The sequence below is a fragment of the Malaclemys terrapin genome, chromosome 10, assembly GCF_027887155.1.
Source record: "Malaclemys terrapin pileata isolate rMalTer1 chromosome 10, rMalTer1.hap1, whole genome shotgun sequence".
NCBI lineage: Eukaryota > Metazoa > Chordata > Testudines > Emydidae > Malaclemys > Malaclemys terrapin.
Window position 1 is genome coordinate 68,385,613 of NC_071514.1, and position 23,302 is coordinate 68,408,914.

The 23,302-nt window shown below is 45.5% G+C and overlaps 1 protein-coding gene across 2 annotated transcripts in view; it reads left to right on the plus strand.

Moving 5' to 3' along the window:
- The first annotated feature begins 11,131 nt into the window (after positions 1-11,131).
- ABCC1 (ATP binding cassette subfamily C member 1) overlaps positions 11,132-23,302 on the plus strand; it is a 98,616-nt gene continuing 86,445 nt past the window's right edge. For both annotated transcript variants that reach the window (XM_054041819.1, XM_054041820.1), the window contains exon 1: positions 11,132-11,284. In XM_054041819.1, coding sequence (XP_053897794.1) covers positions 11,237-11,284 — 48 coding nt within the window. In that variant the 5' untranslated portion in view covers positions 11,132-11,236. The remainder of the gene's footprint in view (positions 11,285-23,302) is intronic.

Consider the following 23,302-nt stretch of genomic DNA (forward strand, 5'->3'; position numbering starts at 1 on the left):
GAATTTGAATTGCCAGAGACTAGGGCTATTAGAGGCGCCCAGCACGGGGCCGTAAGGATTAGGGATGCCTTGAGGGAGCAATTTAATGCTGAAAATCATAAGTAATGTTTGGTGCCCTGCACTGGAGTGAAGTTGTCACAAGGCTAGTAAGCATCTGTGTTTGCTACGTATGATGAACTGATTAGCAGTGTCTTTTGCTATCTTTTACTTAATGCAATAAAGAATGTTTCAAAAACCAAAAAATTCATTTATTGAAGAGAAACACACATGGCGTGACCCATCTGTGCTGTGTGGGAGGAGGGAAGGGGGCATGGAACAATCACAGATTTGCAAATGTCCTGTTATCATATTCCGCCTTCCTATCTGGAGTGCCGTGCAATGAGTGCTGCACTTCAGGCTGGCTAAAATGCATGGTGATGGGGTTGAGTGCAGTGGGTAAGGGTCATAGTAAGAGCACTCCATGCCTTGCTGAGCAAACAGGAAGGGGACTTTCAAAATTCCCAGAGAAAAATTTTGGAATTTTTGGTTGGTCACCTGAGTACAAGGCAGTAGACTTCAAAAGTGATTACCAGCATGGCTTTAAATTCTCTGGGAATTTTGAAAGTCCCCTTCCTATTCGCTCAGCAAGGCGTGGAGTGCTCTCAGCACACCTTTCCAGGTGATCATGCCTCCACGCGCCAGGTGATCCCCAGTATGTAGCAATGGCAAGGTGCTGGACCTCATCAGTGTTTAGGGGGAGGAAGCTGTCCAGTCCCAGCTGTGGCTAGAACAGGCATTGTGGGATGCTTCCTGGAGGCCGATCAGAGCGCTTTAATAGACCAGGGCGTCCACACTGGCATCACAACACTCCAGTTGGGGTGCAGCAAGCTCTGTGCTCGTGAAGGTGGATTACCAGAGGCGCTCCAGCCACGGCGTCCGGGCGATCTACATGCCTTGCCAGTGTGGACACCTCAGAAGTTAGGGCGCCCGGGGCTGATTTAATGTGCTCCAACTTGCAAGTGTAGCCAAGGCCTCAGACTGTACCAACTTTAGCGAAGATGTCATCTAAACAACCCATCCAAATATAATCTGAAAGATGCATGGAAATACTTAAATTACACAAAAAACAATAATGAATTTATCAAGAAACAAAATCAGAATAAGTATAGTACTAAACTAACTTTCCTCAGGTGTAGTAATAAAGAATCCAACTGCTGTAGGTTATTTAGCAGTATTGCAAAAAAGAAAATCCATCTGTTTTGTCAAATTAGCTTGAAATGATCAGACCTATCTACCTGAATTCTCTACCACCAAATACAATAGCACACCTGTTCCAGTTGAGAGACTGATGGAACAATGTACTGTCAATGTCTGTGGGTTTTTTTATTAAATGTTTTGGATAAACTTTAGAACAACAAGAATACCATCAACTTTGGTCATTATCATTGGTATAATGACTGCCTGATGGTTCAAGGCAAATGGTCTTCATAAAATACTTTTGGATCTTGAACCTGGGCTTTGAAACTAAGTTATGTGGGTGCATCTTTTCACTGATGTTGTCTGGAGAGAAAGATGAGGAAAAGACAGATTAGGTATTATCTTTCTACTTCTGACTTCATACTAGGTTTCCTTCCCTTCTGCTTGGAAATGCCTTCCTCCTAGTAGGCAACTCCCTTTTCTTTGGAAGACCTGTCATGTCCATGAAGCATTCTGTCTATATCACCCTCCTTGTCTGTTTGTCCTGCAATGTATTGCTTTATATTGTACCCACATGTGCATTTAGATTGTAACCTCTTCAGAAGAGGGACTATTATCTGTTCAGCATATTTTACCTATTTTACAGTGCTATTGAAAATAATAAATGACAAACTCCAGAACCTCTGTGTCTTCAACTTAATCCTTATTAGTTGTCAGTATTATTAAGGTGTATATCCTTCGTGGGACAGTCACCATAGGGGACACATCTAAAACCATTGTATTAGGGGGTCGTAGTACACATACACATTAAGTACTACTCTATGTCCATTTTTTTGGATATGGGTCATGGTAGACATGGAAGGGTTAAACAACTTCCAACTAGTTTTTAATATCTTAAAGAAAGAACAGGGTGCACGAAATTGGATTTAGAAATATTTAATTTAATTATATTAAGTTAGTGAAAAGTTTTAATATTTAAACATTCCATTGTGTGAATGGACCATTCTAGTTTTATTGTATAAAGTGAATAAGCAACAAAAATTACAAGCATAATGAGCTATGTAAATTCTGCCGTTTGACTCTTCTGTGAAGGAGAGCTACATATCCTGGCTTCTCCTGGAGTCTGTCAATAATTCTTCTGCCTTGAGCAGCAGTAGGTGTGAGAGATCAATGTGTACTGAATGCAGTGCTGCCTCTGCCATACTCTCAGCCCTCCTGAGGAGGAGTGTGTGTGTGTGTGTGTGGGGGGGGGGGGGGGGGTCTGTCTTGACCTTCAAACATGCTGTGTGGCAGTGCCGGAACAAGGGCAAGGCGAGTGAGGCACTTGCCTCGGGCGTGCAAAGCTGAGGGGCGCAGAAAAGCCCCGGAGCATCCCTGCTGGATCGAAAGCCGCGCGAGGCTCTCCCGGCTGCTGCTGCTGCCTATGGCAACAGAGGCCAGCAGCCGGCTGCTGCACATCAGGAGGGGGTGGGGAGAGGTGGCACACACATGCTTCACAGCCCTCCCCTCCCCCAGCTCCCACCTGGAGGAGACACCGAGGGAGCTTCAGGTGGGCGACAGGATCATCTGCAGTGGACCTCACTCACCTGAGCTGCTGGGGCTTTGGTGAGTGTTTGACCCTGTGATCCACCCTCCCCACCCCCACCCCCCCGCCACCACTCCTGCAAACATTGGGCAAGGGGCAGCCCCATCCCCCACCCCCAGTGAGACTATGGCAAGGGGCAGCAGGGGAGGAAGGAAGCCACATGTGATGGCAGTCCCCTCCCCCCGAGCACTCACCACCCCCTCCCAGAGCCCACATCCCCTCTCCAGCCCGCAAACTCTGTCCCAGAGCCTGCACCCAGCCCTCCTCACTCCCTCCCAGAGCCTGCACCCCTCCACCAACCCTGCACCCCACCCTGTGCCCCAGCCCGGAGCCTGCATCCAGCACCCAAACTCTGTCCCAGAGCCTAGGGTTACCATATTTTGAGCCTCCAAAAGGAGGACACTCCACGGGGCCCCGGCCCCGCCCCCAGCCCCGCCCATGCCCCCCGCCCCAACTCCGCCCTTTCCCCAAAGTCCCCGCCCCAACTCCGCCCCCTCCCCTGCTTCCCGCGAACATTTGATTCGCGGGAAGCCTGAAGCAGGTAAAGGGGGTGTGGGGGGGAGGAGGCGCGGCCCAGTCTGGCCCCCCCGGCGTCTCCAGCCTGGGTCGGCTCGGGCCCTGGGGTGCCGGCCCCGGGCCCGGCCCCCGGTCGAGCACCCCCGGCCCGCCCAGCACTGCCGGGCCCCGGCCGGGCCCCCGGCCAAGCACCCCCGGCCCGCTCGGCGCCCCCAGCCCCGCCGGCCCCCGGTGCTCGGCACTGCCGGCCGCCAGCGCTTGGCGCCCCCGGCCCCTGGCACCGCCGGCCCCCGGCGCTCAGCACCGCCGGCCCCACATGTCCCGATTTTCCCGGACATGTCCGGCTTTTTGGGATTTCCCCCCGGATGGGGATTTGGAGCCCAAAAAGCCGGACATGTCCAGGAAAATCCGGACATATGGTAACCCTACCAGAGCCTGTACCCCCACCCCCTTCCCACACACCTCCTCTTGCAACCAAACTCTGTCGCAGAGCCTGCACCCCTCACCCCCTCCTGCACCCAGAGGCCCTGCCCCAGCCCAGAGCCTGCACCCAGCACCCAAACTCTGTCCCAGAGCCCACACCCCCTCTCCGGCCCCCAAATTCTGTCCCAGAGCCTGCACCCCTCACCCCCTCCTGCACCCCCAGGCCCTGCCCCAGCCCAGAGCCTGTATTCAGCACCCAAACTCCATCCCAGAGCCTGCACCCCCACCTCTTCCCACACTCCCTCTCCTGCCCCCACACTCCCTCCCAGAGACTGCCCCCAGCCCTCCGCATTCCCTCCCAGAGCCTGCACCCCGCCACCCATCCTGCACCCCCACCCTGTGCCCCAGCCTGGAGCCTGCACCCAGCACCCAAACTCCATCCCAGAGCCTGCACTCCAGACTCCATCCCAGAGCCCAACCTCTCAACCCTCCTACACCCCAATCCCCTGCCCCAACCCAGGGCCTGCACCCCAGACCTCTTCCCCCCGCAAACTCCCTCATAGAGCCTTAAGCAGGTGGGGTGCAGTGTTTGGGGGTGGGGGACTCTGAGTGTTCTGGGCACCACCAAAATTTCTACAAACTGCCGCCTCTGATACTTGGGGGGGGGAGGAGGTGAGTGGCGAGTCCGTGGATGGAGAGGGGCATCCATTTTCAGTATTTTAATTTTTGGTACTGCATTGATTGACTGCTGTGTCCATTAATATAGTGACCCCTGGGTCTTTGAATGAGGCTTTATACTTGCGGGGGGAAGGGAAGGGGGTGAGGAGGCAAGCGGCTAGTCAGTGGCTGGAGGGGGGCAAATCTCCCAGATTCAAAATCTGGGACTGTGTCCGTTGGTCCTTTTTGCTGCTTTTCTCTGGGCTGGGGGTTGTCCCAATGCTGCAAAGAGGGTGTTCCCAAAGGAAGGTGCTTGCTTCTAATCCCATAGTCCATCAGTATGTCTGCTTTTCTCTAGTCAACCCACTTGACAAGTTTGATTGTCCTTGGTCTGGCTCTCAACCCCTCTCCAAGGGTTGCAACTGTCTGGAGGTGCTGCCTTCCACGCCTTCCTCATTCACACCTCATTCGTTCAACAGGGCAATTGATTACAAAGTGGGGGGGAAGATCTTATTCTACTTCTAGCAAAAAGACATTTTTCTTTTACCTTAATTATACTACCTTAGGGGCCCGCTATAACATATTACCAAGGTTCAATACAAAGTCATATAAAAGTTATAAAAAATGCATAATGTAGAGATTTATCTACAACTGCATTGATTGACTGCTGTGTGCAGTAATATAGTGACCCCATGTCTTTGAATGAGGCTTTATACTTGCGGGGCGCGAGGGGGCGAGCGGGTGGGCAAGCAGCAAGTGGGCAAAGAGGTGAACAGTGAGCCAGCAAGGGTTCTAGTATGTTACATGCACTATGATGCACACCTTATATGTATTAGTTGATTTTGAACGCGGAACTTATGATTAAAATAAATAAACGTTCTATTATCATTAGTAGTATTGTTATTTACGTATTTTTCTTTCTCTTTTTTTTTACAAAGTAACTACTATGAAATTATATGGAGGGGGCAGGCCGCAATTTTATATTCTTGCCTCGGGCGCAAAAATAGCTAGTTATGGCTCTGCTGCTTGGCACAGTAGTGTTCCATTGTCTGTGGTTATACAGTACATCTCTATTTCCCCCCGAAGGGTTTTGGAGCTATCTAAGTATAAGACAAGTAAGGGGAAACCAAGATATGGTATGTGTTGCTGTTGGAGAATATGAAGATTTCTGATTAACTACAGGAAACACAAGTGGGGTTAATCTATATTCTTACACATCTCTTATTTAACTTAACTCTATAAGACATTACGAGGGAAATTAAATGCAGGTTCATTATGTGACCTGCAAAATAAATATTTCCAAATAGTGTATTGCTTAATCACAGTAGTGTAGTATGTATGCTTGTCACTCTTTCCTCCTATGTACAGTGCCATTGCTGCATAGGGATATTCTGCACTACATGTACACATTATCAGCTGAACAATGATAGTGTGCCTAAGAGATACTGTCTACGCCCTACACCAGCTCTACATATCAGATGTGTTTCATAGAGTTGCTGGCTGTATAGTATCAGGAAGTAGCCGTGTTAGTCTGTATCCACAAAAACAACCAGGAGTCCGGTGGCACCTTAAAGACAAACAGATTTATTTGGGCATAAGCTTTTGTGCGTAAAAAGCTCACTTCTTCATGTCTCCATGCATCTGAAGAAGTTGAAGTATTTTACCCACAAAAGCTTATGCCCAAATAAATGTTAGTCTTTAAGGTGCCACTGGACTCCTGGTTATTTTTGTTGCTGTCTAGTGTACATAAGGTAGCACAGAAATGTGGCCATATAGTGTGCACTGTTCTACATGTGAGCAATACTGAAGATGTTTGAGTACTAAACATCTTCTTGCATTCATTATTAAAAATGTGGCAACTACAGCACTTGCTTACACTGAATATTTGGAAATCTAACATGTTGGAAAGTATGTGCATATAGATGGGTTTTAGGCCAGTTTTTGATCTGTTTTGAAAAAAGTGAGGTATACAAACTACACTGGTTCTTCATGCAGGGCCTGATCCAAATCCTGATCAAGCCACTAGAAAGATTTCCCCTAACTTCAGTGGGAAATGGCGTAGGCCCTTAATTTACTCCTCCCATCAGTTCTGTTTCTCTCAATTGAAAGTAGGGAGCACCAGCATCCTGTGGCTCAGGGTGGGCCACCAGCACGTGCTCTGCAGGCCTCCACTGTGCACAGTTGGAGAACATGTTACACTGCATCTAACGCCTGGTCTACACTATGAGTTTAATTCGAATTTAGCAGCGTTAAATCGAATTAACCCTGTACCCGTCCACACAACGAAGCCATTTATTTCGAAATAAAGGACTCTTAAAATCGATTTCTGTACTCCTCCCTGACGAGCAGAGTAGGGCCAAAATCGATATTGCCATTTCGAATTAGGGTTAGTGTAGCCGCAATTCGATGGTATTGGCCTCCGGGAGCTATCCCACAGTGCACCATTGTAACCGCTCTGGACAGCAGTCTGAACTCGGATGCACTGGCCAGGTAGACAGGAAAAGCCCCACGAACATTTGAATTTCATTTCCTGTTTGCCCAGCATAGGAGAGCACAGGTGACCACAGAGAGCTCATCAGCACAGGTACCCATGCAGGCCGATAATCGAAAAAAAGTACCAGCATGGACCATAAGGGAGGTACTGGATCTGATCGCTATATGGGGAGAGGATTCAGTGCTAGCAGAACTTCGTTCGAAAAGACGAAATGCCAAAACTTTTCAAAAAATCTCCAAGGGCATGATGGAGAGAGTCGACAATAGGGACTCAGAGCAGTGCCGCGTGAAAGTCAAGGAGCTCAGACAAGCCTATCAGAAAACAAAGGAGGCAAACGGTCGCTCCGGGTCAGAGCCGCAGACGTGCCGCTTCTACGCTGAGCTTCATGCAATTCTAGGGGGGGCCGCCACCACTACCCCACCTCTGACCGTGGATTCCGAGGCGGGGGTAATCTCATCAGCCACACCTGAGGATTCTGCGGACGGGGAAGAGGAGGAGGAGGCGGAGGATGAGTTTGTGGAGAGCACACAGCACTCCGTTCTCCCCAACAGCCAGGATATTTTTCTCAGCCTGACTGAAGTACCCTCCCAAGCCTCCCAAGCCCATGACCCCATGAAAGGGACCTCAGGTGAGTTTACCTTTTAAAATATAAAACATGGTTTAAAAGCAAGCGTTTTTTAATGATTAATTTGCCCTGAAGACTTGGGATGCATTTGCAGCCAGTACAGCTACTGGAAGTCTGTTAACGTGTCTAGGGACAGAGCGGAAATCCTCCAGGGACATCTCCATGAAGATCTCCTGGAGGTACTCCAAAAGCCTTTGCAGAAGGTTTCTGGGCAGTGCAGCCTTATTCCGTCCTCCTAGTAGCAAGTAATTTGGTATCATTTCATGACAAAGCCTGGCAGCGTATGGTCCCGGTGTTTGCTGGCATTCAAGCAACATCCGTTCTTTATCTTGCTGCGTAATCCTCAGGAGAGTGATATCGCTCATGGTAACCTGGTTGAAATACGGGAATTTAATTAAAGGGACAGAGGTGGCCGTTCCTACTGGGCTGTTTGCCTGTTGCTGAAAAGAAATCCTTCCCTGCAGTTAGCCAAGTGCGCGGAGGGGGGGGGGAGGGAGGACGGAATTGGCACTGAGCTTTTCGCCTTTGGCTAGCAGGGATCTTCCCTGATACCAGCCATGCGGTGGGGGGAGGGGTACAGCGATCATCCCAGATAATTCATGGCGGGAGAGGGAGGCGGGGGGTTAGTTTGGTTTCTGCAGGGATCTTCCCTGATACCAGCCACACGGTGGGGGGAGGGATAAAGCAATCATCCCAGAGAATTGGACGCGGGGGGGGGTTAGATTGTTTTCTGCTGCTGAAGGTTAATAGGAAAACTGCAGCAGTCAATGGGTTTTGCTTGGTATGTGGGAAAAGAGGGCGCAGAAGCCGAAAGACAATGGCTTACCATGGCCGCATGCAAGCTGAATTCTGTTGCTCGGACCTGCGTCTGTGATCTCTAACACCAAAGCCACAGGCACTCAATATTAAGATGGAAAATGCGACCTTGTATTGAAATCACATGTGCTATGTAATGTGAATAGTGTTGTTCACCATGAAAGAGTATAAGCATTGTTCTGTAAAATACATCATTTAAAAAACTTCTCTCCTTTTTTTCATCCCTCCAGCAGCTGCAAATTTTTCAAGCCTCCCTCCTCCGTCCTGAAGGCTATCTCAGATGAGGCGGCAGAGAAAGAGGATATGAGACGAGATGTTCTCGGAAATAATGGAATGCACCCGCAACGAAAGCTCATTTGAATGAGTGGAAGGACACTGTATCTAAGTACAGGAAAGATGCCAGTGAATGTGAGGTCATGAGGGATGCTTGAGATGAAAGGTGGCAGGCTGCAACGCTGGGGCTGCTGCGTGATCAAACGGACATGCTCCGGCGTCTGGTGGAGCTTCAGGAATGGCAGCAGGATAACAGACTGCTGCTGCAGCCGCTATATAACCTCCCTCCCCCCTCACCATGTTCCATATCCTCCTCACCCAGACGTATAAGAACGCGGGGGGGGTGGGTGGGTGGGGAGGCTCCGTGTACCCTCCCATTCCACCCCAGTGGACAGCCCAACCAAAAGGCTGTCATTATATTGAATTTTTTCAGTGGCCTTTTACTTCCCGCCGATCCTCCTCCCAAACCTCACCCAGGTTACCTTGTCGGTTCTCTCCCTATGTTTATAATCAATTAATAAAGAATACATGATTTTTAAACGATAGTGACTTTATTTCCTTTAAAAGCAAGCTGTGATTTAAGGGGGGAGGGTGGTTTGCTTAAAGGGAATGAGTCAATCAAGGGGGCGGGTTTTCAACAAACACAACTTTCACACCGTAGCCTGGCCAGTCATGAAACTGGTTTTCAAAGCTTCTCTGATGCGCAGCGCTTCCTGGTGTGATCTTCTAATCACCCTGGTATCTGGCTGTGCATAATCAGCAGCCAGGCGATTTGCCTCAGCCTCCCACCCCGCCATAAAGGTCTCTCCCTTACTCTCACAGAGATTGTGGAGCACACAGGAAGCAGCAATAACAATGGGGATATTGGATTGGCTGAGGTCTGACCGAGTCAATAACGAGCACCAGCGACCTTTTAAACGGCCAAATGCACATTCTACCACCATTCTGCACTTGCTCAGCCTGTAGTTGAACAGCTCCTGACTCCTGTCCAGGCTGCCTGTGTATGGCTTCATGAGCCATGGCATTAAGGGGTAGGCTGGGTCCCCAAGGATAACTATAGGCATTTCAACATCCCCAACGGTTATTTTCTGGTCTGGGAAGTAAGTCCCTTGCTGCAGCCGTTTAAACAGAGTAGTGTTCCTGAAGACGCGAGCGTCATGAACCCTTCCCGGACAGCTCACTTTGATGTTGGTGAAACGTCCCTTGTGATCCACAAGTGCTTGCAGCACCATTGAAAAGTACCCCTTGCGGTTTATGTACTGGGTACCCTGGTGCTCCGGTGCCAAGATAGGGATATGGGTTCCATCTATCGCCCCACCACAGTTAGGGAATCCCATTGCAGCAAAGCCATCCACTATGACCTGCACATTTCCCAGAGTCACTACCTTTCGTAGCAGCAGCTCAGTGATTGCTTTGGCTACTTGCATCACAGCAACCCCCACAGTAGATTTGTCCACTCCAAATTGATTCCCGTCTGACCAGTAGCTGTCTGGCATTGCAAGCTTCCACAGGGCTATTGCCACTCGCTTCTCAAGTGTGAGGGCTGCTCTCATCTTGGTATTCTGGCGCTTCAGGGCACGGGAAAGCAAGTCACAAAGTTCCATGAAAGTGCCCTTATGCATGCGAAAGTTTCGCAGCCACGCAACACTATGTGGTCCCACCAGTCTGTGCTTGTTTCCCGGGCCCAGAATCGGCCTTCCACGGCTATAACCTGCCCCATTAACAGCATGATCTGCAAAGCACCGGGGCCTGCTGTTTGATAGAATTCCATGTCCATGTCCTCATCACTCTTGCCGCCGCGCTGCTGTAGCATACTCCTCGCCGCCTGGTTTTGCAGGTTCTGGTTCAGCATAAACTGCATGATAACGCACGAGGTGTTTACAATGTTCATGACTGCTGTCTTGAGCTGAGCGGGCTTCATGCTTGCCGTGGTATGGCGTCAGCTTTGTTCACCCAGGAAAAAGGCGTGAAACGGTTGTCTGCCGTTGCTTCCCTGGAGAGTGGGGAGGATGTACCCAGAACCACCCGCGACAATGTTTTTGGCCCCATCAGGCATTGGGATCTCAACCCAGAATTCCAATGGGCGGAGGAGACTGCGGGAACTATGGGATAGCAATGGGATAGCAACCCACAGTGCAACGCTCCGGAAACCGACACTAGCCCCGGTACATAGATGCACACTGCCGAATTAATGTGCTTAGGATGGCTGCATACATTCGACTTTATACAATGTTTCTAAAATTCGAATGATATAAATTCGGATTAATCCCCTAGTGTAGGGGTGTGCACCATGGGGGGGGTAGTAATAAGGCTCCCTAATGCCTATCTAATGAAGGGTGCATTGATAATTGCACTTCCAGCAGGGATTAAATCTCTTGACGCTGTAGCTGGGTGGGCGGCGCGTAGGCGGGGCGGGCACGCTACAAACCGCACCCTATGGAACTCTATACCGGCGCGTGCGCCCCCAGCGGCCGGCCAGCGTGGCGCCGCTCCCCAGCCAGGCGTTCTGCCGGTACAGCAGGCCCAGCATCCCCGTGACCGAGGAGCCAATCAGGGAGCTTGGCAGCGGCGCGCCCGGCCGCCTTTCCCCACTTCCCTCAGTCGCCGCCGCCGCTGCTACCCGGGGAGGGGGAACGTGGAGTGGAGGCAGCTCCAGCCGTCGCCGCGCTCTATGGCGATCCAGGGCTTGTGCGGCGAGGGCGGCTCGGAGCCCTTCTGGGTAAGAGCGGCACGGGGTCTGCGGCCGCGTGCTCCGGGGCCGGGGCCAGATCCAGCGCCCGGGAGTCCCGCACGCCGCCTGACGGGGGTCCCCACAGGAGAGCAGCTTTAGGGTCCTCGTGGAAGGGGTGCAGCCTTTCCCCCGGGTCTGGCCCTTTCTGGGAGGGTGCAGCCCCCTCTTCCCTTACAGGAAGGGAGTGCATGGGGGTTGCAGGGCCCCAGAGGGAGCAGGTGCAGGGCCCTTGGTCCAAGGAAGGGGTAGAGTCTCCCCCACCCATCCAGTGGCAGCGCTAGGGTACCAAGAGCTTGCCTGATGCCTTGTGTTGTTCTCTCGCCCTGCCAATAGTTATGTAAAGGGTTGGGGTGGTGGTGGTAAATGGGTTTGTGACTGATGGCATAGGACTGTCTGCTAAACGTATTTACTCATTGCAAGCTCTTGGTAATTTCACCCAGGCTAAGCCTAGTTTCAGTTTAGGTAGATCCTAAGGGCAGCTCTAGCCGCATGAGGTGGTGGTGAGTGCACTTGTATGGTACAGGCTGCTTTACTGGCAGAGTGTGAGAATGCATCACATATATAAGGCTTATGGAATAACAAGCCCTCACCTAAGGAGATTGTGAAGCCCAGGGCATGTTTATTGAGTAGCAAACAGAGCTGCCTGTTCTGTGCTACAGTAATTATGACATCTGTTAAGAGAAAAAGTGCTTTTAATTATTTCCTGTCTCATCGAGGTTAGATTGTGTGTGTTAAGTAAATACATTAATATGGGTGGCTCTTTGTGGTATCTCAACAGTTAAGTAGCAAAGGTTCCTTTATCTTTATTGTTGTGGTTTTCATGCCCCAAACTCTGATTCTCCTTCCACCTTTCTCTATAATACTGTCTTACGTTGAAATGCACTTTCTATCTGGATATTTGAGTAGTTAGAACATGGGCTATATTCTGGTTATCCAAATCATTACACTATGGTTGGTTACATGGTTCTCTGCTATGTATTGTTTTTAAAATATGAATATTCTGGTAGCAAGTCAGAATTGGGGCTCCATTGTGCTAAGTGCTGAACAAACACTTGTAAGTACATGGTCTCTGCCCTTAAAGCTGCTGTTAATGAATTTTGTTCTGGTTTTGCTTTCATTTGGTCTCTTTACTAATCAGGCATGTACAGGTTCACTTGCCTGATGTCCCCTTGAATGTAATGTAAATAGAGCAACTTTGGGTATGAATAGAGGTTTATGGGAATGTTCCCCTTTATAGCTGAGATAATAAAGAAAACACTTGCTTTGTGGATCAAGTGAAGCCCTAATCTTGAATGGGGCTTTCAATTGCTACTGCAAATATAGAATCCTAGATTCTAGTGACACTTCAACCTGTCTTACATTTTGGAATCATAGAATGTGGTATCTTGTAGACTCGATAAGTATTCAGGGTACTAGCCACAAAATAGTGGTCTGTACATGTGGTCATTGTAATAACGGTTTCCTGCTTTGGTCAGATAAACCACATTCTCACATGTGATATTCAGTTACATTTGATATTCTTCTTACTTCAGTCATATAAATAGATATAACTGATGTGCTTTTTGTTGAAGGTTTGTAAATAGTTAAGGGTGTATTAGTGTTGGAACTTGTAGTTCATTGGGAGTTTCCAAGTTGGGAACTTGCCTTGCTTACTGAAAAACAGTTCTTGTTCAAGCTGGAGCAGTTGCTAAACCAACCTGCTTGAAGTGAGAGAGAGTTCCTGGGAAAATACACCTTTCTGAGGTAGTAATCTGTGTTACTCATCCGATTATAATGGTAACATTAATTGCTGAAAATGTTACCAGTTTGCATTAAGTGCATTGGATTGTTTGTTGATGAGTTCAGAGGACTTTCTTTGGGCTGACTTGTAGTAGCTATTGAGCGCTTGCTTTAGTCCGACTTTTCCTGAAATTTTCAAGAGGTATTAAAATTGTGGGGCTTGAAAAATCCATTCTCCCATGGCAAGTAGGAAGCTTTCCCTGGTGTGTGCCCTCAGCTTCTGCAGAACATAAGTTTTCATTTTTAAAAAAGTCTCTAGTCCTTATGGTTGTGAAGGTAACTTCCCAAATGTGAGCCACTCGTGTACAATGCAGTGTGTAGGTATGGGGCATATCTTGATAAATCTGCAGACATACCACTTCAGTGCCCTTTCTGCAGCTTGTAAGTTTCCATTGCAGCAGAGAGGGAGCTGTGAGAGGGGTTGAGTAGCAGAGACTCAACACCCATGCCCTTGTAGTAGCTAGGAATCTACCTTTCATATTGACCTTTGGCTGTTGCCATGCACTGAAAGGTATAAATTGGAGAAGTGAAGTACAATATATAGAGAACGTGGAAAGGTGGCACTAGAATGGACAATGTAAGAAAATAAAGGAAGAGCGAAGTGGGAATGCAGGGAGAGAACAGGGAAAGAGGAAAACAGTGAAGGAAATGAAGGAAAAATATATTGACTATTAAAGCAAAGAGAAGAAGAGAAATATAACAAAAGCAAGATATAGTAGTAAGTAGGGCTGGGTGAATAGAACTTAAAAAAAATCCATTAATTTCACATATTTGTCAACTCATGTATCTGCCAAACAGTATTTGAACAGATAATAAGCTGATTAGATACTTCAAGAGAGAATTTGTAAGATAAATAATTCAACAATACTGATGAAATGTATTTGTTGGTTGTCTAGTGGTGGTTATCTTGCTCAATAGCTGTTCAAAAACTATTCAGCAAATACGTTATCTATGAATATTGGTGATATTCAACAAATATCTTGTTTTGTTGCTCAGCTATCCAAACATGTTGCATTAGAAAAAGTTTGACAATTTTACAGTTAAGCATATACATAATAAACAGCACGCAACTGTTTTAATTAAATAGCAGGAGATGTCGTTTGGTGGCAAAGAAAGGGAGTAGCTTTGGGGGGTATTTATTCCCCCCCACCTATTATATCTGAGCAAATAGATGGGTACATTTTTAGAGTTTGTTGCTTGATTCAGTTAGAAATAGGCACATGCATACAGTGTGTGAACTTTTTCTTTTTCAGGTTTCTAACTACGTGTTGACTTTTCTCATAACTTAAAATATTACAAATGCAAAATGAAAAATTCAGTTATAGCGCTTATTTTCAAGGTTGACGGGTATGCCTTTGTATCACTTTTTACTAATTAGGTGGGTAACTTGCAATCACTTGGAGGATTTCAGACTCCTGTTGTTCTTGGATTTGTTCCAAAGCATAAGTACTAGGACAAATTCTTTTTCGGCTTGATCTAAGCTGTGATCTGGTGGCCTTAATTAAAAAGGTAAAGGTTGCTTGTGATCATATCCTTTTTAGAGTTAATTTGCAGTCCTTTTAAAATTAATATTGATTGATTAATGAATAATAAATTATGAATAGTAAAATATTTTTTCTTTTTGTGAATGAAGGCAGATTTCTTTATTGATAAACTCTGCTTTTGGTATGTTTCTTTGGTGAGAATTCTGTCCATATTGTGAAATCCTTGATTTGAAAAAAATGTGCAGTCATTTCGGTATTTAAAAAAAAAATACAATTGCCAGTGTGGAAAGGTTGATCCTTAGGGCTGACCATTAAAAAGAAGCCTACTGTAATAGAATTTGTGGTTCAGATAATTTTTAGGAACCACCCCCTCCCAAAAAAAAGATTATAGGTTACATCCTTTCTGTTTGAAAGCTCTGGTAAAACATGAGCCCTGTTTGTGCGCTTGTTTGTTGTGAAACAGTGTCTCACTTTTTCTTCAATTACTTCAGGGAATGAAAACTGAAATCAACGGGTTAGGTGGCAAAGTGAGTCATGCCCCCTTTACAAATACATTGCATCACCAAGAAACAGAAGATCTGTAATATATTTTTAAATAACATCTTTGTTCCATGGCTTTATATAAAATAGTAGCTTAAAATGTAATGTCTTTCATACAAACAATTAGTAATAGCGATTCTGATTCTAAAGTATTTCAAACTGTATATGGAAAATCATACAACTTCTCTGAAATGTTGCCACTTCTTGGGAAGAGGCTGTAAGTCACTAGTGGATGCCACAATGTATGGGAGGGGAATTTTTGTCCAAGCTGATGGATGCTCTAGAAACATGCAGATAGATAGATCATTACCATCTTCTTTCTTCCTGAGAATTAGAAATCCCTTGCAGTCTTCCTAACTTTGCACCATCCACTTCTGTGGTGTGGTCACCTGCTTTTTGGATTCTTCTCATATGGAAGAGCCTAATCATGCAAAGGACTATGTGCCCTCAGCTTCAGTTGAATTCAGTGATGGGGTGTCCTCTTCACACTTGCACGGAAAGAATTAAGGCAGGCCAGAGGGGCCAATTAGCCTCTTAGGCGGCAAGCTTGGGAGAATTAAGACGCAGAGAGAAACCTTCATTAGAAATAGCTCACATCTGCAGGAACAGGTGCGACCAAGAAGCTGACAACAGAAGGGGCTGCTGGACAGGCTGCAGTCAGTCTCTGGGAAGAGGGAGGAGTATTTGGAGGCTGCACAGATATGTAGCTTGTGCCTTGTAGCTCCTTGGGAGGAGGGAGTGCTGAAGCTGGCAGACCCAGAGAAGGAAGGGAGAGCCAGAAGGTTAGGAAAGGGCTCAGGGAAATGCAGAAAGGTACAGGGTGGAACAGACTTGTAGTAGTTCTGAGCCAGAGGTCTGGGGGCCGTGAACACCTTTCACGGCATCCTCCAAGCGTGGCCAGCCTTAGACTCGCTAGGGCCCAGGGCAGAAAGCCAAAGCCCCACTGCGTGGGACTGCAGCCCAGGGCCTCGAGGCCCAGCATCCAAGGCTGAGGCCGAAGCCTGAGCAATTTAGCTTTGCGGTGCCCTCTGTGGTGTGGGGCCTTGGGCAATTTCACTGCTTGCTACCAGAGCTTTTATATGCAGAAAAACATTTGTTGTGGCACAGCTTTTTTTTATAGCATGCTGGGGGGAGGGAAGGGACTCTCAGAAAGAAAAAGGTTGAGAACTGTTGGAACCAGGAGTAGAGGGCGGGCCTGGGTTCCCCCAACCAGCGACTGGGGAAGTGGCAGTGGTGGGGCAGTGCATAGGAAGACTGCCTGAGCCTGTTTGGGAGAAGAAACCTCCTCTCCCCCTTCTCCTCCCCCCAACTGAAGGGGAAACAGTGACCTAGCCTGTGGGCTGCGTAATGAAGAGGCCGAAGCAGCTCCTGGAGTGAGAGGGGACTGCAGACAAAAAGAGGTGGAGGGATGGCTTTGACCTGGTGAACTATTCCTCAGAATGACCAGGAGGAGGCGCCATAACATGTGAAGAATAGAGCACCAGTCACAGGGATATTCAGTCCCCTTTGCAATAAAGCACATAGAATTCCATTTCATCTCTCTTTCGCACTTGTCTTCAATAGCTATTTGCAGAAAATCTCTTCTCTTTGCTACCCACTGATAATAGTGCAAGACTAGGGTAGTCACTTGACAGGTATTTTCACCGCTTTGTTTTACTTCATGGTAAAAATGTCCGGGCTCTGAATACACTAGTGTTGCCACCCGTGAAGCTGAAATGGTGGTACAGTAGTGCAACAGTGGGAAACATCCCAAAAACACTAGTGTAGAGGATTTGTAAGTAACTGTCTCAGTTATTGAGCAAACTGCACCTCTGATCCCTCTTGCTCTCATTGAATGCGTCCCTCATAGGTCACGTACACAACATGCGGCAGCCTGTGTCAGTGAGTCTCATAGCGTGGGTCTACAGGTTCGTGCTTGTGTTGCAGCACTAAAAATAACTGTGTAGACAAGACTCTGAAGCCTACGAAGGGGGGCTGAGCTTTAGATCACAGGCCTTGAACATCTACACAGCTTCTGAGCACCGCAAGCCTGAATCTATAGACTCAGGCTCCAAGACTTGCTGTCGGGGCTCCTGCTTGCTGTGTAGACGTATCTTAACTGTCACCTGGCTCCAGATGAAATTACAGATTCTTCCACTCTGACTGTGCCCTGGGTTGCAGTCCCCTGGTACTAACTGTGATTACATCAGCAGGCCAGATTTAGGCAACACCCAGCAGTTCTGTTCCTTCACAGAGCAATGACGGGGTTAATACAGTCGCCAGACAGACTCCTTAAAGGGAGATTGTTGTTTATTTAGAACAAAAGCATTTAACAGAAAAGTAGATCTTAAAACAATAAAACATAATGTATGTATATCTAGCCTTTTCCTTAAGGCTGGCTCTGTGCTGGAAATGGGAAGGTCCTACTTGTTTAGACTCGCTCTGCCATGTCTTTTTTTCTCTGTCTCCCTACATAGCATTTAAGAAGAGAACCCTTCTTCTGAGAAGCACTTTTTAAATCTTTAATATTTGTTTGATCTCCAGGTTGCTAGCTTTGGCAAACCAAACTTGCATCTTCCTTGGAGACAAGATCCTTGAAGCTTACAGCTTGTCCTGTTGTCTTTCAAGTGTATTGCTGGGGAATCCTTATCTAGATCTATTGTGTTGCTTTTCTCTTTCTTCTTCCCAGACCCCCCCATTAAGTCAGATCAGTAGTCATACAGGCAATTCTAATAACCCACCATAGTTAGACAGTAACTTTACCTTACTGACCAAAGTCATTTAAAAATTACATATCAATATTCACATATTAATGCATAGGAATTCACAGCAACCATATTGGAAACATCCATATAACATTTTGTAAATATTCAAATACTGCCACTTTAAACTCATACTTCTAAATTCTAGTTTTTTCATTGCTTGTCTATACATACTCTCAGCCTGTTCTTAGTTAGAAAATTGGCTTTCTTGCTTTTCCGTTGGTAAACTGGGGTCATGTTGACGCTAATACTTGTGTCGGCAAAACGTTTGTCACTCAGGAGTGTGAAAAAACACCCGCTGAGCGACACAAGTTTTGCCAGCATGAGCGCTCTTGTGCATAGCTCTATGTCGGCGGGAGATGCTCTCTCTCCGACATAGCTACTGCTGCTCGTTGAGCTGTTTTTATTATGTCGACAGGAGAGCCCTCTCCCATTGGCATAATGCAGCTACATATCGATATAACTGTGCCGCTGTAACCTTGTAAGTGTAGACATGGCCTCCCTAAATGGCATAACTAAAGTTCTCCCTAACCATTGTTTAATTGCAGCTTAAATGGTATTAACATATAAACTTGAGTACAATAAAAGGATATTTCTGGCTCCTGGGAATTTGAAATCTGACTGTCCTAAGTGAAGTTTGTGGTTCAGTTGTCAGTAAATAACAAGAATTTGAGGGATATTAAAGAAAATATTATGCATTAATAAATTGTAACTGCATTATTTTCCGTGAAAGGTTGAAAGTCTGAATTGATTCTGTCAGGTTTTTAATTTTATCCAGGCAGCCTACATATTCCTTGAAAATGAAATAATAGAATCGCAAAGCTAAAATTAAAAAATGAACATGGAAAGACAGATAATGGTGTATTGAAAAGCTAGCCAGAGTCGCAAGGGTAATGGTGCTTATACAGGATTACTAGAGGGACTTAAAGAAGTCTGTGGAAGCAGAGAAAGAACTGACAGGAAGGGGATGCAATGCATGACAGTTCTTTCTCTGCTTCCACAAGTCAGTGCTAGTTGGAAGAAGAATATAGAAATATACTTTTATATGTGGTTGTATCTCCACATTTGTAATTCTGAAAACGCCCTTGAAAATTGCTTTGAATACATTGGATAATCATCTTAATGTTAAACAGTTCAGATAACTTTTACCAACAAGAAGACAGCAGATCATGTTCTTTCCCTCTTAAAGACACTATTTAAGGACCCATGTTAACTAACATTAAGGAATTTTTTTGTTCTGTTGGTTAGTCACAACTTTAATCCTATTTAAATGTGGAAAGTAATTTCCTTATTAAGAAATACTGTTTTTTTTGGAGAGTAGACCATGTGTGTGTTACAGGCAGAGCTGGTAGTACTGGATAATAACACTTACCATTATGAAGCTGTGTGTTTGATTGCTTTGCCAAACTTAAAGTGTGCGTTGAAATTTTGCATGCTGGATGTCTGCCTCAGGCTGTGTGGTTTTTTTTTTTGTTTTTTTTTGTTTTTTTTAATTTTTTTATTTTAATTTTGTGTAGGTCCCAACATTTGCGTTCGGTTTGATCTGAGTACCTCTGAAGGCCTTGCAGGTTACAGCGTTCTCTGTAGGGCATGCCTCAATAGTAAAGATGAGAGCAGCTGCAGACTGTTTCATTTTGTGGAAAACTAGGAGCCTGAGAGGAGTACTGACAAGTTGCTGATGCGGGCTTTATTTCGGCAGTGTTTGCTTCTTTGTTAATAGAGGAATTCTGATTTAAATATCTTGGAATTTCTGCACTTTTAGGTAAGCAAGTGTCCTCCTTAATTTGCATGCTAATAATCCTTCCAATCTTGCCAGCTATTTTTCTGTACATTCAAGTGTTGTTTTAGTGAAACAGGATCAGTTTTCAGTTCATGTTCCATCTTTGAAACCAGATCATACCTGTTCTTTATCTTCCTGTTTAATCTTTGACTTTTTTGTTATTTAACTCATCTTTGTTCAACCACTCAGCATCTTAATTTTACTTGTATCTAACTTAGCTTGCAGAACTCAGTGTTTTTCTCTCACTTCCCTTCAGACCAAATTCCCTTTTCATAAGGGCACTGTTTCTTCCTCGCTCTCTTGCTTCAGTCAGCATTTCAGAGCTTGCAATGAATAATATAAGAAGGCAAGACTATGTTTGCAACGGATAATTTTGCTATTCATTTTATATAATTCTACACTGGAGTAAAAGGGTTACAGTACATTAAGAACTTAAAACATGCTTGGAGTGTGAATTTAATCAAGTTTCAGCTCAGTATCATTTTTTTAAGGGTACTGTTAAACTGAAAATCCCGTTTGTGATTTGAAATGGCTTTTTCTATAGTGTCATTAATTTATGAATGCAGGGTTGTTGTTTTTTTGCGGGGGTTGATTAGGGGTTTGGAACGGGTCCCATATGAGGAGAGATTAAAGAGGCTAAGACTCTTCAGCTTGGAAAAGAGGAGACTGGGGGGGGTATGATAGAGGTATATAAAATCACGAGTGATGTGGAGAAAGTGGATAAGGAAAAGTTATTTACTTATTCCCATAATACAAGAACTAGGGGTCACCAAATGAAATTAATAGGCAGCAGGTTTAAAACAAATAAAAGGAAGTTCTTCTTCACGCAGCGCACAGTCAACTTGTGGAACTCCTTACCTGAGGAGGTTGTGAAGGCTAGGACTATAACAGAGTTTAAAAGAGAACTGGATAAATTCATGGTGGTTAAGTCCATTAATGGCTATTAGCCAGGACGGGTAAGGAATGGGGTCCCTAGCAATGGGGTCCCTAGCCTCTGTCTGACAGAGGATGGTGATGGATGGCAGGAGAGAGATCACTTGATCATTGCCTGTTAGGTCCACTCCCTCTGGGGCACGTAGCATTGGCCACTGTCGGTAGACAGGATACTGTGCTAGATGGACCTTTGGTCTGACCCGGTACGGCCGTTCTTAAACTGCATTACAGAAGAACATAAAAACTTAACTTTTACTTGTAATGCAAAACAGCAGCTCCTCTTTGCCTTTAGATGTTCAATACCAGCAGTATTATCAAAGCAGATCTAGAAGTTACTGTGCACTGTGTAGCTGCTGATCTAGCTCTGTGTGTATGGTAAGTGGGAGCTCACACAATTGAGACCGCCTCAGTACAGTGACACTTTTAAATAGCTACTATGTTTAATTGCCTCCAACATTGTCTCCAATTTTAGTTTAACACAGTTGAATTTTTCTATACATTTTTGTTATCTATCAAATATAATTTAAGTCAAACTATTTACATTTTAAATCGTCTTGCATTTGGGGGGGGTGTGTGTGTGTGTGTGTGTATTGGAAGGGAAGGGTAAAAATATTACCTCTGGCCTTCTCATGCCTGACTCACTTTAATATTGTTTGAAAAATTAAATGGTGGATAGGGTGACTGCTAACCTGAGTCTTTTTCCAATATATCTCCTTCTGCTTTTGCCAGGAACAATGCTGGAGTCTCAACTTATCCATCCCGAGAAGCTTTTCTGTTGGGAAGTAGAATCTGATAATTTGCCTGATTTCCTAGGTTGAATTTAGGGGAGGAAAAAAGGAACATGTCTCATTTTATGTAAGGACTACTTAGGTTATTCACAGCCAAAAGTATTGCCTCTTTTTTGATTAAAGACAGAAGTTATTTCTAAGTCTTGTTCATTTTGGTGAGAACTTTCTGGAAATACAATGTCTCTGAATATAGTGAGTCCTCCACCACAGTTTGTATTTTGAGAACTCAATCCTGAGGAAGCTCTCCTTCTATGAGAGCTTTGTGCTGAGTACATCAGAAATATGAAGCCTGTTAAACAGTCATTGGGGCCACTGGATGATCAAAGTGCTAAAGAAGCGCTAAAGGAAGACAACACCATTGTGTAGAAGCTGAGTGAATTCTTTGCATCCATCTTCATGGCAGAGGATGTGAGGGAGATTCCCACACTTGAGCCATTCTTATTATGAGACAAATCTGAGGAACTGTCCCAGATTGAGGTGTCAATAGAGGAGGTTTTGGAACAAATTGATAAATTAAACAGTATTAAGTCACCAGGATCAGATGGTATTCACCCAAGCATTCTGAAAAAAAATCAAATATGAAATTGCAGAACTACTAACTGGCATGTAACCTATTGCTTAAATCAGCTTCTGTACCAGATGACTGGAGGATAGCTAATGGGAAACCAAATTTTAAAAAGGACTCCAGAGGTGATCCTGACCATTACAGGCCAGTAAACCTAACTTCAGTACAGGCAAATTGGTTGAAACTATAGCAAAGAACAGAATGATCAGACACCTAGATGAACACGATATGTTGGGGAAGAGTCAAAACACGGCTTTTGTAAAGGGAAATTATGCCTCACTAATCTATTAGGGGGTCAACAAACATGTGGACAAGGGTGAGCCAGTCGATATAAAATACTTGGACTTCCAGAAAGCCTTTGACAAGGCCCCATACCAAAGGCTTATAAACAAAGTAAGCATTCACGGGATAAAAAGGAAGGTCCTCTCATGGATGATCAGTAACTGGTTAAAAAGACAGGAAAAAGGATTGGAATAAATGATCAGTTTTCAGAATGGAGAGGTGAATAGTGGTCTCCCCCAGGTATCTGTGCTGGGACCATAGTGCTATTCAACATATTCATAAATGATCTGGAAAAAGGGGGTAAATAGTGAGGTGGCAAAGTCTGCAGATCATACAAAGTTAGTCAAGATAGATAACTTCATAGCAGAGTGTGAAGAGATACAAAGGAACTCACAAAGTGCATCACTGGGCAACAAAATGGTCAGTACAATTCAAGGTTGATAAATGCCAAGTAATTCTTATGGTAAAACACAATCCCAATTGTATATACAAAATGATGGGGGTCTAAATAGCTATTACCACTCAAGAAAGGGATCTGGGAGTCATTGTGGATAGTTGACCGGAAGTTTTCTGAGAATATACAGTGGCAGTCAAAAAAGCTAACAGTGTTAAGAACCATTAGGAAAGGGACAGATAATAAGGAAGAAAATATCATAATGCCATAAGAACGGCCATACTTGGTCACACCAAAGGTCCATCTAGCCCAGTATCCTGTCTTCTGACACTGGCCAATGCCAGGTGCCCCAGAGGGAAGTGATCCATCCCCTGTCGTCCATTCCCAGCTTCTGGCAAACAGAGGTACTAGGGACACCATCCCTGTCCATCCTGGTTAATAGCCATTGATGGACATATCCTCCATGAACTTATCTAATTTTTTTTTTAACTCTGTTATAGTCTTGGCCTTCACAACATCCTCTGGCAAGGATTCCACAGGTTGATTGTGCGTTATGTGAAGAAATACTTTCTTTTGCTTGTTTTAAACCTGCTGCCTATTAATTTCATTTGGTGACCCCCTAGCTCTTGTGTTATGAGGAGTAAATAACACTTCCTTATTTAATTGCTCCACACCAGTCATGATTTTATAGATCTTTATTATATCACCCCTTCGTCATCT